Here is a 14,228-nt window from a genome sequence, read left to right on the forward strand (position 1 = left end):
GAATTTAGCCTTAGCCATTAATGGCCACTGGAAAGCTAGAAGGAAAGATTACACTTGGCATTTCAGAACAATTTTCTATAATCTCTCAAATGTGTTCAAATTGGTTTCATTTCATGCTGCTTACTCATCTCAATTCTTTCAAGTGCAGATCAAACAACTAAACATGACGATATAAATCTGTTGAAGGGCATGACAGGTGGCTTTATACAAGGTGGCAAGGGCTGGGAAGGGAGAGGTACAGCAACCGTGATGTGAAAACCCCAAATCCAAAATACTCCAGACTCTTGAAACTTTTCAAGCACTGATATGATGTCATGAGTAGAAAATTCCACATCAGGAAAATTTGTTTCACGCACAAAATTATTAAAAATATTGTATAAAATTACCTTCGATGGTATTTGGTACTTTCAATGGCTTAAGGTATATGTGAAATAGGAGTTTCAGCCTCCAGTGATCTCTTTATGTTCTATATGCAAATATTCTAATATCTGAAAAAAAAAATCTGAACTCCAAAACATGTCTAATCCCAGGCATTTCAGATAAGGGGTTCCCAGCTCTAATTCAAATTCTCTTCCCACAGGAGTCTGGGAGAGGAGTCTCCTCCCATGTCACCTATATATTTATTCATTTATTTAAAATACTAGGAATTGAACTTAGAGCCTTGCTGAGCTACAGCCCCAGACTCTCTAAATTTGTTTTTATTTAGATAGCCTTACTAAGTTACTCAGGCTATCCTTGAACTCACTCTGGAACCTGGGAAGGCCTTGAACTTGTGATCTTCCGGCCTCAGCCTTTCAAGTAGCTGAGATTATACTCCAAGATCATGAGGCCTAACTGTGTCTCACCTGAGGTCTCTTAGTCTCTACGCGGTGGAGAAACTATCATGTGAACCTTTTTTAATGAACTTTAATAATGTCACCAATGATAATTCAAACCTCAAACTGTAGCTTATGTATGTTAGATCTTAAGAACAACTGAAAAGAACTTTTAAAAGGCAGTGGCTGTTCCTACTTCCCCAAACACCTATTAGCTAGAGTGATAGCAACTTTACAGATACCATTGTTGACTGAGATGTAAGATGGGGGTCTGGGAATACAACTCAATTGGTAGAGTATTTGCCAAGGATGCATGAAGTCCTGGGTTCAATTCCCAACGCCACATAAAACCAAGTATGGTAAGCCTACACCTGCCATCTCAGCACTCAGGAGGTAGAGGCAGAAGTTCAGAAGGAAGGTCAGAGTTATTCTGGGATACATCATAGCAAGTTCAAGGCCAGCCTGAGCTACATAAGACCTGGTCTGAAAAAAATAAAAAGTAAGTAAATAAAATAGAAATGGTCATAAGCGTGATTTTTAAAATTCAGATTTTTAAAATTCAGGATCTTCCACTGGCCTGGAATTTGCTGTGTAGACCAGGCAGACTTCAAACTCACAGAGATCCACCTGCCAGTGCTTCCCCAGAGCTGAGATTAAAAGCATGCACCACCCTGTGATGGTTTTTTTTATAGCAGAACCATGTGATTGGAAAGTGTTCCTGTGACACACAGTTTATTAAGTCATTGGGAGCCCCGATGATGATTAATAATAAAGATCTCTGAGCATAACTGTGGGCTCAGAAAGCTGTTATACCCAACAAAAAGTAGTTTACAGTGTACCCGAGAATGAAGGAGCACAGGAGCCTGTCAGCTGACTGACTAAGCACTGGGGATTGAGAGACAAGACCTCTCCTTACAGGGCAAGAGTATATGCCCCAGACCTAGACAGAAGGAGTCTTTCTTCTGTGACCAAGATCACAGTCACATGCTTTGGCAAAGGCCAATTTTAGAAATAGAAGTAAACCAGGAAGTGGGATTGAAAACAGTAATTAAAAGCCTGTAGATGATGATGATGGTGGTGGGGAAGCTGTCGGGAGGGGGGGGGCACCTTTTATTGAACCCTCACCACAGGCCAGTCACAGCTAAGATCCTGATAGAATCTTGTGTTCTCTAGCAACCTCACAGCACAGGGACCCCCCAACACACACACACACACAACTGAGGGAGACAGCAATCAGTGGAATCAGCTTGCCCAAGGTCTCTGCTAGAAAGTGGCAGAGCTGGGGTTGGGCGTGCTTACCAAGACTGAGTTGCAGTGAGTCACAAAACCCACACCATCCCCCACAGGCAGATTCTTCGATTTGCCCCCACAGTGGAAGCTTCTACACAGAAGCTTGCCTGGCTGCATGTGCTGTCATCAGAGGGCAGAGTGGTAGGGGAGCTGGAATACCACCAACCTACAGGGGAAGAGAAGAAAGCCTTGGCTCTCTCTGGAGGGAAGGAAAAAGAAGTCACCTGAAGCCTTCAACTTCAAGCAGAAACACAGCCATCTAATGCTGAGACAGAGAATGGAAGAGGACTGTTTGAGAAAAAGGAGAAGGAGAGACCCTTCCTTGTGAATTGCAAATGGATTTCTTCTCCCTACCCAGGGATTCCACCTTCTGCCCGGTGGTCACTTCAGGATCTCCAGAGCAAGACATCATCAATAACCAAAAAACATCATCAATGACCCCCCCAAAAAAGCATAATTCATATTTACAGTAGAAAGGAAACTATTCACTGGAGAGTGTTTGGCCCCGTTCTTGCCTTTTCTGGGAATGGATTTCTGGTGGCTCTGTTTCTGTACTTTCAAAGCAGACCTCTAACTCTGAGAGGATTCCTGTTTGATTTACACAGAAAGACTGCTCAGCTGTCTCAGGCTGAAAATCACCAAGTACCTACCTAGCCACCAGTTTGGACTCCTTCCCACTAATCTAGGAGTGAAAAGGAATCAAAGGGAATCTTCTTTTTCAATATTGCAAAATCAATTTCCTTTTTGATAAAGAAATATTTAAGTCATATGCATTCTTGAAGAGAATTTTCAAAAAAACACTTAACCCACAAGAATTCTCAAAATTTGCCATGGTCCTGCCTTTGCTCTCTCTGGCTCCCCAACTTTCAGCCCAGCAGAGATCAGCTCAAATACCCATAGGTGAAGGTGCCACATACACCTGCCACCTTAGGAAACAGAACTCCATGCCCAGGCCATGAAAGCTGACAGCCTAAATTTGATTCCGTGGGATCAACATAGTGGAAGGAAAGAACTGACTCCTGCAAGTTGTCCTTTGACCTTCACAAGTGTGCCTTGGCACACACTCCCATAAATAAATAAATAGATAAAATAGATAGATAGATAGATAGATAGATAGATAGATAGATAGATAGATAGATAGATGAATAAATCACTTAAAATGTTTTGAAAGGAGCTTTTATTTATTTGAGTTTCATAAAGCTCTTCAGCTAATTTCCTTTGAGTTTTGCCTGGCTTATTTGTTGAACTTTTTTTTTTTTTGGTAGGTGCTACCTAGTACTCTGGTTCTCTCTCTCTCTCTCTCTCTCTCTCTCTCTCTCTCTCTCTCTCTCTCTCCCTCTCTCTCTCCCTCTCTTTTTCTCTTATCTGTATGTTTGTGTGTGTGTGCATGTGTGTGTGCAAGTGCCAGCAGGTGTGCGTGACCACTGAGTCATCTCTCCAGCCTCTTCTATGAGGTTTCTTGCTTATGTTATAAAAACATACAGATGTGCTGGCAGTACTTCACAGTGTTTATTTCAATGACTTAGTGACATAGTTTTTGAAAATAAGACGGACTGTGGGACAGCATTAAAAACAAAATCAATCATTTTGGAATGTTCTCTCTTTCCAAGTCTGACTGGAGGAAATCTCATCTCTCTCTCTTGAAATTCAGGGCTCCACCTGCTGCAGGGGGCCATCTGCTGAGCTGGGGGGCGGGGGCGTCAGGCGCAGCGTGACTGACTCTTCCCAGGTGATTCCAGGTGGCACCTGTTTCACTACGGTCAGTTCCTTTCTATTCTTAATCTTGCAGCATAACTTCACAGGCTCTCCCCACTGTGAAACTCTGTGAAGTCCTATTGCATCCAAGAAGGAAATGCTTTTTCTAACAGAAATGGGGAAAAAATGCCAAAGAAATCTTTCCTTTCTCAACCCAGCCAGGAAGTGGAGAGATGGCCAGTCTACTTTAGTAACAACACTGTTGGTCTTTACACCAGATGACAGTGAATAACTTGACCCTGGCAGGTTATGGGCAAGTGAGGCCACTGGATCTAGAAGAATGGAAGTGCTCCAAGAAGTTTTTACTATTTGGAGGCATTTAAAATACTAGTTGAAATCCCTGTAGCACATGGAATCCTTGGGTTTCTTCAGTCTCAGCACTAGAAGAAAAATATTTGGCACTAGATTTTAATCTAATTTTGCTAAGAAATCTGGTGATCTTTTTTTGGTTGGTTATTTTATTTTTATTACTTTGCATTTAAGGATTGATATTTTCCAAAGCAAAAATATAATTCAAAGCCAGACTCAAATATTACATGTTTTCTCTCATATGCATAATCTAGATTAATAAATAATACATGCATGCAAGACCTATACAATGACCTCACCGGTTGGCATGCCAACATGGATGGGGGAAAACTTCCCAAGGCTCTACCCTTATAACCAATCAATGATGGATGAAAGAGGAAGAATTCATTTTTTCTGAGGACCACTCCCTGATAGGTTATCCACTTCTATGTGGTCAGCCCTAAACGCAGTACATATGGGAAATATTAGTTGGACTCAGTAGGTTTATATATGTATATATGAAACAAAGATAATTATAGAAGAAGTCATGAATCAAGAGGGGTTGGAGGGGACACAAGAAGAGCTGGAATGGGGAGAGGGAGAGGTTGAAATGAAATGATGTAAATACAACATATTCATGTATGATATTCTCAAAAATGTTTTTTAATTTATATTTTACTAAAATACCTAAAAATTTTGAAATATATATATATATACACACACACCACACACACACATATGGCATGAAAGCAGAAAGGAGACTGGGGAGAGGAAGAGAACAGAGATGGCAAAAAATGGTAACAGGGGGCCTGAGCAGAGTACAGTAATACACGTGAGAAAACACATGTGCCAGCCTGAGACAGCTGAGCAGTCTTTCTGTGTAAATCAAACAGGAATCCTCTCAAAGTTAGAGGTCTGCTTTGAAAGTACAGAAACAGAGCCACCAGAAGTCCAGTCCAAGAAAAGGCAAGAACAGGGCCATACACTCTCCAGAGGATGGCTTCCTTTCTGTTGTAAATGGAAATGTGTCATGATGAAATCCATTACCTTGTATACTAACTTAAAAATTGATAAAAGGGAAAATGTGATTCAAGAGGCTAGGGAATTAAAAAAGTAACAGATGGTTCTTAGAATTCTTATTGGTCAGCAGGATAAAAACAGTATAAAGCAAAACTGACTAAAATAGGAAAATATATATAATTCAAGCTATGTGTGTTGGTGTTGTGTTACTATGGGGATACGTTTCAAGACACCCCCCGCCCCGTGATGGTTGATCATGTCAACTTGCCACAACCTAGAATCATCTGAAGAGTCTCAATTTAGGAATTATCTTGATCACACTGGCCTGTTGGCATATCTGTGAGGGATTGTCTTGATTGTTAATTAAGGTGGGAAGACCCACCCTGCGTGTGGACAGCACCGTTTCATGGGCTGAACTCTGAACTGAAGAAAGCTGGCTGAGCAGAAGCAGCCAGCAAGCAGGCAAGAATGCATGGCATTTACTCGCTTTTCTCTTGACTGTGGATGTGATGTGACTAGCTGCCTGAGTTCTGGCCTTCGCCTCTCAATGATGGGCTTATAACCTGTAATTGTAAGAAGAATAAACCATTTCCTCTCCTGTGCCGCTTTTTCTCAGGGTATTTGTCACAGCAGCAGAAATCAAACTAGAACAGAACCAAAATTCATATGTTCTGGGTTTTTTTTTTTTTTAGTTTGTTTTCTTTTTTGTTATTTTGTTGTTTTTTGTTTTTTGTTTTTTGTTTTTTTTTCCTTCGGAGCCAAGGACTGAACCCTGGGTTTTGCGCTTGCTAGGCAAGCACTCTACCACTGAGCTAAATCTCCAACCCCTCTGGGCTATTTTTTTTGATACATGCATATCTGTGATAAAGTTAAGTTTGTAAATTAGGCAATGGAAAAATGAATAATACTATCTAATCATACACGAGAACAATTATTTTGATGCACTTTGGTACAACTGTCAGCATCACTGCTCTTGCACTTTGGGCCATCACTAAATGAAAGATGGATTACTTAACAAGAGCATCTCAGCACTGCCACAGTGGAGTTGACAAATAAAACAGCTCTGAAGTGATGGATACGAGTATAGCATGCAGAGCATTAATATGCTGGACAGAGAGATGATTCATGTCCAGGGCAGGACAGAGTGGGATGAAGTGGAATTCTATCATGTTACTCAGAATGGCATGCCATTTAAAACTTATGAATTATTTATTCTTCAAATCTTCCACTGAATGTTTTTGGACCAAGGTTGACCATGGGTAACTATTGAAACTGCAGGTGAAGGCTGACTACTGTACCCCACAGGATTAGCCACGGGAACACTGGGAGGTTATTCCAAGCAGAGGGAACAGCATGTGCTATAGCTGTGATGTGGGACAATTCTCCTGTTACTAGAGAGTACCTCAAGGGGTAGATTAACCCAAGAGGCAATAAGGAGGAGAGCTATGAAGAAGAAGTTAATATGACACATTGGGTACAACCTTCCTTAAGAAAGTAACTATTCTAGGAGCTGAAAGAATGGCTCAGAGGCCCAGAGTTCAGATCCCATCACCTACATAGGGCAGCTCACAAACTCCTGTAACTCCAGCTGAGAGATCCGATGCTTTCTTTTGGCCTCTGTTGGCACCTGCACATACATGTGCACATATACCCACACAGACATATACACGTAGACACATGCACATAAATAATACAAATCTTTCTAAAAAGAGAGAAAGCAACTATTCATGGTAAAATGCCCCATAGTGTGTTTATTGTTTATGTTTATTATTGATCAGGAATTTTGGGCAAAAAGAAGACAGAATGCCGTCTTGTCTTTACCTGAGAACAATATTTCATGAATGCTTGGAGAGGAATGTCATTTCCATCATGATTCTCAAATTGGTGTTAAGCCTAAACTTGCCAACGCTGGTCATTCATTGGCTAAAGATGAAGAAGCTTTTTTTTCTGTCACTTCTTATTCTCTAGGCTTGTTTGAGACGACAGGAATACAAAATAGAACAAAATGAGAAGAAACAAGACCAGCTTTGGGGGCCAGACACAAGTGACAGATCCCGGTTTTCAAGCGAGTCATCTTCCAAACTGGTACGGAGAACTCTGGTAGTCTGCTGCTGCTGCTGCACACATGCATGCGTGTGTGTGTGTGTGTGTGTGTGTGTGTGTGTGTGTGTAAAGGCAACTCAAGAATCTGTGGGAGATAGTGCAGTTGGTAAAGTACTTGTCTTATAAGCTTGAGAACCCGAGTTTGGTCCCCAGAACCCAGGTTTTGCTTTGTTTTTTTAAAGCCAGGCATTGGTGGTATTCGCTTATAATCCCACAGCTGGGAAGGTGGAAACAGGAGGATCCCTGAAACTCACTGGTCAGTCAGCCTAGCAAAATCAGGGAAGCCCAAGCCAGTGAGATACCCCATCTCAGAAACAAACAACGATAACAACAAAAACCAAGGTGGATGGAGCCTGAAGAATGACACCTGAGACTGACATCTGGCTTCCACATGCATGCAGAGATTTAGGAATCTGTTGCAAAATCCTTAAGAACAGGGCAGGAAGAGATGAGGAAAATGGGCCAGGCACGCCCATCTTGGACACAATTCAAGCCATGGCCTTCCTTGCTGGGCCTCACTCCTCTCTCCTCTGGGTGAAGAACCTGACATTAACAATCCCCAAGATGTTCGATTCTAGAGTTGAAAGCCCTGGGGCCTTCTCAAGTTCAGCACTATGCTCATAGTTTCTGGTCTAATCGGTGCATCATTGGCTCTGATTTTTGTTTAAATGAAGGAGCAGAGTAAAATGTAGTGATAAGTACCTATGTAGTAACTGGCAATTGTTTAAATATTTTTGTCCAATATGATAACAGTTAAGAGCAATATAATAATATAGCAATATGATAGTACCCATAATAGCAGTAGTTTATTTGAGTATTTATAGCATTACAAGCACTGTACTAAGCACTATATCTATATATTAGCTTAATTCTCATAGATGCATATATGTATATCTATCTACTTTATATAAGCATATACTTTTGTTTTAGAGACAGAATCTTCTGTAGCTCAGGCTAGCCTAAAACTGGTTATATATCCAGGGCTGCTACCCTTGAACACCTGATCCTCCTGCCTCTACATCCCAAGTGCTGGGATTACAGGCATGTGCTACCACACTTGGCTTGGCATATACTTATTAAGGTATGTAAATTGAGCGTGGCAGTACATGCCTGTAATCCCAACATTCAAGAGGCAGGAGGATCATGAGTTTGAGGCCAGCCTGAGCTACACAGTGAGACTACCTCCCTCCCCCTCCCATTCTCTCTCTCTCTCTCTCTCTCTCTCTCTATATATATATATATATATATGCACTATATATGTATGCACTATATATATGTTTGGCACATTTTACAGTTGAGAAAACTGGGCCTTAAGTCATTCTAAGAACCTTAGCTAACATTCCGCAGGAAGCATACAATGGGGCAGGGATCCCATCCCAGGCAAGCTGACCCCAGAGAAGTTGCTCTGAACTGCTGAGGCTCTCCCATCATATTTCATGTTTAACATCTTCTCTGTCTGAGAATTTTACTTATCTTGTGTAAGCGCTAAATACCACAAACTACATTCAACCCTAGCTGTTAGCACAGAGAATTGATTTAAGATGAGTAATATGCCCTTTATGAAATCTTATTTAATATTTTATGCCTGAAACAGACTCTAGAGGAGGGACTGACTCTTTCCTATCAGTGGCATGGTTCTCTGAGACGATCTCAGATACCTGGTATCAATCAAATTCTTGTTGAAATTTCTTCTTTAATCTATGATGTTCGCACTATGGTTATTTAATGTTCAAAGGACACCTTAAGAATACCAATGATTGATGTTTATGGACGTAGCTGTTTCCCTGGGAGAGATATATACTCCCTATTAAAGGATATAAAAGCACACAATAAAATATCCCACCCAGAGTCTGAAGGTGAAAGAGACCATCTCATTACACTGGGAGCTCTGAGAACACTTGGCCTGGGTCTCTTCCTGCTAGTCAAGGACTAAATATAATGCCTGCTGATGATGAAACAGAGGGAGTGAGGTTCATCCAAAAATTAAATCTGGTTTGGCTAAAACAACACATTTTTAACACTAAAATAAATTCTGACATTTTTACACTTAGAAACAAAAATCAAGGACAGATACAAAACTGTAATTATAAGTCAGACAGTGGCATGTAGCAATCTTCCCAGATTGGAATTACTGAACAAATGGGCAGCTGGATCTCCCATTCTCATGCAGAGGCTCACGTACCAGGTCACAGCAATTTGGTAGGGCAGCACACACGTATCTGGAACACTCTGGACTTGCCGTTTGATGTTCCTCTCTGCCAGCATTGGGTGACAAGCTGGTGTCAGATTCCTATAGTTTTCTTCTTCCTGCAACAAAAATTACCCTTTCAATCATCCACTGCACAAGCCTTCAGAGTGTGTCCAAACAAGGACATGGCTGCTCATATAAAAGTAATTACGTGAAATAGCTTCCATCAGCATAGATTAGTTGGATCTGATTTTCTAACTCAATTTTATTATTCACTTGTATTCATCACAAAGTATCAACAGACATTGCATAAAACTGGCCATTTCTATCAAAAGACAAGGACAAGATTTTCATATTGTATGATGCCAGCAGACCTCAGTGCGTCAGAGAACATGAAACACAGCTTTCAATCAATTTTTATTCTTCAAATAATATCCCAAGGGTTACAAGTGTCCCCAAGGCCCCACCTTCTCATTGAATATGAATTTTCTACAGCGAATTGTACCTCTGCTTTGCTCTCATCATTTCAGACATTCTTTCGGGGATATTGGCACATTCGCCTCTGGACACAAAAACAGAGACAAAGCAAGATGAGAGGCTAGCTCACAGAATGCATCATCCTCAGCAGTCGACTGACGTGTGCTTACGAGCCTTGATTGGTTCAGTGGTCTGACTTTTGCTTGGTACAGGAAGGAAGGAGGGAGGGAGGGAGGGAGGGAGGGAGGAAGGAAGGAAGGAAGGAAGGAAGGAAGGAAGGAAGGAAGGAAGGGGTCCCAAATCCCTTATATGACTCAAACAAGGTACAGGAAAACTGCCAACCCTCAAGATCACCAGTGAGTTTGGAGAGTCCCTTCTGAGTTTGAACCTTTCCTCAAATTTCTGCCACAATCTAGTTGTTCTTAAACCTTCAGAGCCTCGGCCTGCCCTGCAGTATCTCTAATCCTGAGGGAATTCAATGACTGATTAAATAAACCTCTTTCTGCAGGGCCCACAATGCCAGGAGGTCCTGGACCTAGTCTCCTTGAGACTCTAAGATAAGAAAGAAGGGAGCTGGAATCTCCCAAAGGAGAGCCAGGCCAGACAGATCTAATTTCCAGAGCCTGGTGTATTGAGTGTCATATCAGGCCCTGAAATTGCAAGACATCCTTGATTCATCAGAAAGGGATAAGAGAAAGATCCAGCCTTGTGTTAACCGAACAGCCCTTCCCAGGATGAAACAGAATTGTGGTGGTCTAAAACTCTGAGTAACATTTTGCCTCTGATTTGTGAAGGCAGATTTGTCCTCTGATTGAGTGGATGGTTTGAAAGCGAACTGCTGAATCCATGGAAATTTTTCCACCGTTCTGTCACTCAGCAAAGCATACTGAGGCCAAATTTTGACACTTGTATTACAATTTTCATCACTTGTTCATTTCTTAACCTAAACTCCAATTGTCACAATTCTGATGATTCTGGAACAAGCAAGGCATTTACTATCAAGTAACGGCTCCAGTATCAAGCTATCATTTCCAGAGACCTGCCTAGAGGTGGGCAGATCCCCCAAACCTGCAGTTAACCTGGTGTCGGTCTCATCCCAGCACAGCCTCCTCGCTATAACTACGGGTTCTGACTCCTGGGTCTGCAGAGGTCGTGTTTAATCTCAAGTCCAAGATGAAGCCATTCCTGTCAAACCCATGCTGAGATGCTCTTTAAAGTGGTGCCTCCTGAATACATGTAAGTTAGTGGCTTGACATCATAGAAAACATTTATCAAGGCCTCTGTGCGCCTCATTACAGTGTGAGTTTAGGCAAACCACTTTAAGTCCAAGCACTACAGTCCCCCATTCAGGGGATACTTGTTAATATGCTTATCACATGGGATCACCGTGACCATGACGGAACGTCCTAGCTGATATGCTAACATTATATCATGGATATAAACTGCCTTGCTATCCAGTTGTACTGGCAAATGATGCTCTAACAGGTATCAGTGAAGAAACAGGTTCTGGAGCTCCTAGAACATCTTCCTTTGCTTTGCCTCATACCAGCTCATATTTCTAAAAACCAGCCAAGTGTAGCAACTGTACAACTTTCTCGGGGTCACAGGACAACCTTGTGAACGGTTTAATCCTGTTAGAATTTAACAAAGAAACATATTCGACTAGAAGTTGGACACTTTGCTAGACAAAAAGCAAAGCACTCAGGATTGAAGAGGGCAGCACTTTTCTTTCCTAGCCCCGCCCCCAGGGCTGCTGACTCAGAGGAGCTCACTGTGATTAACAGGACTCCAAGATATTTCATCCTGTCTAACCTTAACAGAGAAGGGACTGGAGCCTTGATTTCCCTGTGGAAGATGGAGGAAATGATTAGTTAGCCCTGGATGTGGTGGTAGGGGTCCAAGTCTGAATGAAGCCACTCAACGTGAGCTTTTCTCATCTTCCGTGCTGAAAAGGACACTGTTCCAAATGCGCCAACCTCAAGGACTCAGGACATGCTGTCCTCAGTGTCTCCTACTTTAAGAAGGAAGGTGGGGTTCAGCTCTAAGCTTTTCAAGAGTACTAATAGGAATAGGGTTTGCTCTGCTTATAGGAATAGGGTTGTCATCCTTCAACACTCAGCAACTGAGCAACTAAATATTTAGCTTGTAGGTCATAAAGACCCAAAATTACACTGAGAGAAGGTATAAGGTTGTTAACGATACCAAGCAGCAGCTGGCTGTGCTCCAGGCCTGCCCATTGTGATGTTTACTTCAATGAGGTCACCTGAACCTCCCAGCAAGCAAAGCAAGCTTGAGGAGGAAGGCTGTGACCCAACATCAGCACTGTAATTGTTTTGTTCATGAGAATCCACACAAACTCAGGAGATTAAAACATAGAGCCTCTTCAAGTAACTTTCAGTGGCTTAAAAAAAAAGTCAGAGTGTCAGGGCTGGGGAGATGGCTCAGGGCCTGCTGGGTAAGCATGCAGACCAGAACTGGAATCCTCAGAACCCATGTAAAAGCCAGTGTGGTGGGGCATGTCTGTAACCTTAGCACTGTGGGATTATGGGAGGGGAGGTACGTCTCCTGAGCTTGCTAGCCAGCCAGTCAAGCAGTCATTGAGCTATAGACTTAGTGAGAGACCCCCATCTCAAAAAAAAAAGTAGAGGGGGACGGAGAGATGACTCAGCAGTTAAGAGCACTGGCTGCTCTTGTAGAGGACCAGGGTTCAATTCCCAGCACCCACATGGCAGCTAACAACCATCTGTAACTTCAGTTCCAGGGAATTCAATGCCCTCTTACATGTTAAAAATAATAAATAAATAAATAAATAAATAAATAAATAAATAAATAAAAATTAAGTAGAGAGCATTTGAGGAAGTCCTAACATGGACTTCTGGCCTACACCACATACACACACACACACACACACACACACACACACACACACTCCTCAAAGTAATTATCCCTAAATGAAGATAGCAAGAGTCTAAACATGTGCTGAACACTACAACAGTGTTCACTCTAGTACATGCTTGTAATCCCAGCATTCTGGAGACAGAAGAAAGGGGCTCAAGAGTTTAAGGTCATCCTTGGCTACATAGAGAGTTGGAGGCCAATCTGTGCTACCTGAAATCCTGACTCAAAAAAAAAAAAGTAGGGCCAATGAGGTAGTTCAGACGATAAAGGTGCTTGCCACAAGGTCTGGTGACCTGAGTTCAATCCCTGGAATCCACATAAAGGCAAGAACAGGGAACCAAGGGTGCAGATTGTCCCCTGACCTCCATGTGTGCATCGTGGCATGCCCACTCACATACCTAACGCACACACATGATGATAATTTTTAAGTAAATTCCAAATTTAGTTCTACATGCTTAGTTACCATCTGGCCAATGGTGACCACTTTGGACCATGCAGATCAAATAGCATTTCCATCGTTACTGACAGTTGGGCAGGGACAGGACTGGTCCAGATGGTGGTCAAGTCCGTAAACCAAAACAAAACAAGACTCCATGAACCAAGAAAGGATGCTTCCCAGAAGTTGGACCTACATAATCCACACTGCATAGCTCCTTGCAAATGCTTGCTGGTGAGGATCCAGCAGTCCAGGGAAGGCTAGAATGATTTGCATTTTGTGTTTTTCTGTGACCTGGGTACATTTGCCTGGGTCCTTTGCTCACCTGCCTATCCATCCTATCCTTCCCGTGAAACCTTCAGCTTCTCCTCTTTCAAAGGCCTCTTCTGCAGTTGTTCTGTCATTAATCTGTCAATGTCAACCCACTGACACCCTGAGCAGTGTCACGACAACAGCCACGGCTTGGGATGTGGCATCTGTGTTCTATGAGTCATACTTTTAATTTTCTCTAACTTCTGCTTGTCTATTGTGGGGTTCTTTGGGGGCCCGGGTCTTTCTTCCCCCTGGCCCCAGGCTGGTGTGCTGACGAGGCAGGTCACACACACTCACAGGGCTTTTAACTGTCAAAGGGCCCCGCCCTAGGAGGCTGTGAGTCATCTCTAACACCTGGAGTGGTGTTTGTCCCAGCCACCCTCTTAACTCTAGCACAGATCCCTGAGCCCCGGAGGTGCATCTGGGTAACTAGCGGCTCTGCACAGGGCTTCCCAAGCTGACAGGTACGTCATGGATCGGGAATGTACAGCCACAGTCTGACAAGTGCAGATCTGTGGGAATTTTCCCCTGAGCTTGTTTACCATCTTAGCCATTGATCTATTCACCAGAGTGTCCTTCAAGCCCCTCAGTCTCAAGTGGCTAAATGCATCATCTCCCCCTCAAACTGGTTCCTCTTCCTCTGTTT

The 14,228-nt window shown here is 42.6% G+C and overlaps 1 protein-coding gene across 3 annotated transcripts in view; it reads left to right on the top strand.

Annotated features, from left to right (window-relative positions):
• Positions 1-14,228, top strand: part of March10 (membrane associated ring-CH-type finger 10) — a 99,788-nt gene that overhangs the window by 6,161 nt on the left and 79,399 nt on the right. For all 3 annotated transcript variants that reach the window (XM_008821878.2, XM_008821879.2, XM_008821880.2), the window contains exon 2: positions 7,137-7,253. In XM_008821878.2, the coding sequence (XP_008820100.1) occupies positions 7,137-7,253 (117 nt within the window). The remainder of the gene's footprint in view (positions 1-7,136; positions 7,254-14,228) is intronic.

This window comes from Nannospalax galili, unplaced genomic scaffold (genome assembly GCF_000622305.1).
Source record: "Nannospalax galili isolate Female #2095 unplaced genomic scaffold, S.galili_v1.0 scaffold1128, whole genome shotgun sequence".
Taxonomy (NCBI): Eukaryota; Metazoa; Chordata; class Mammalia; order Rodentia; family Spalacidae; genus Nannospalax; species Nannospalax galili.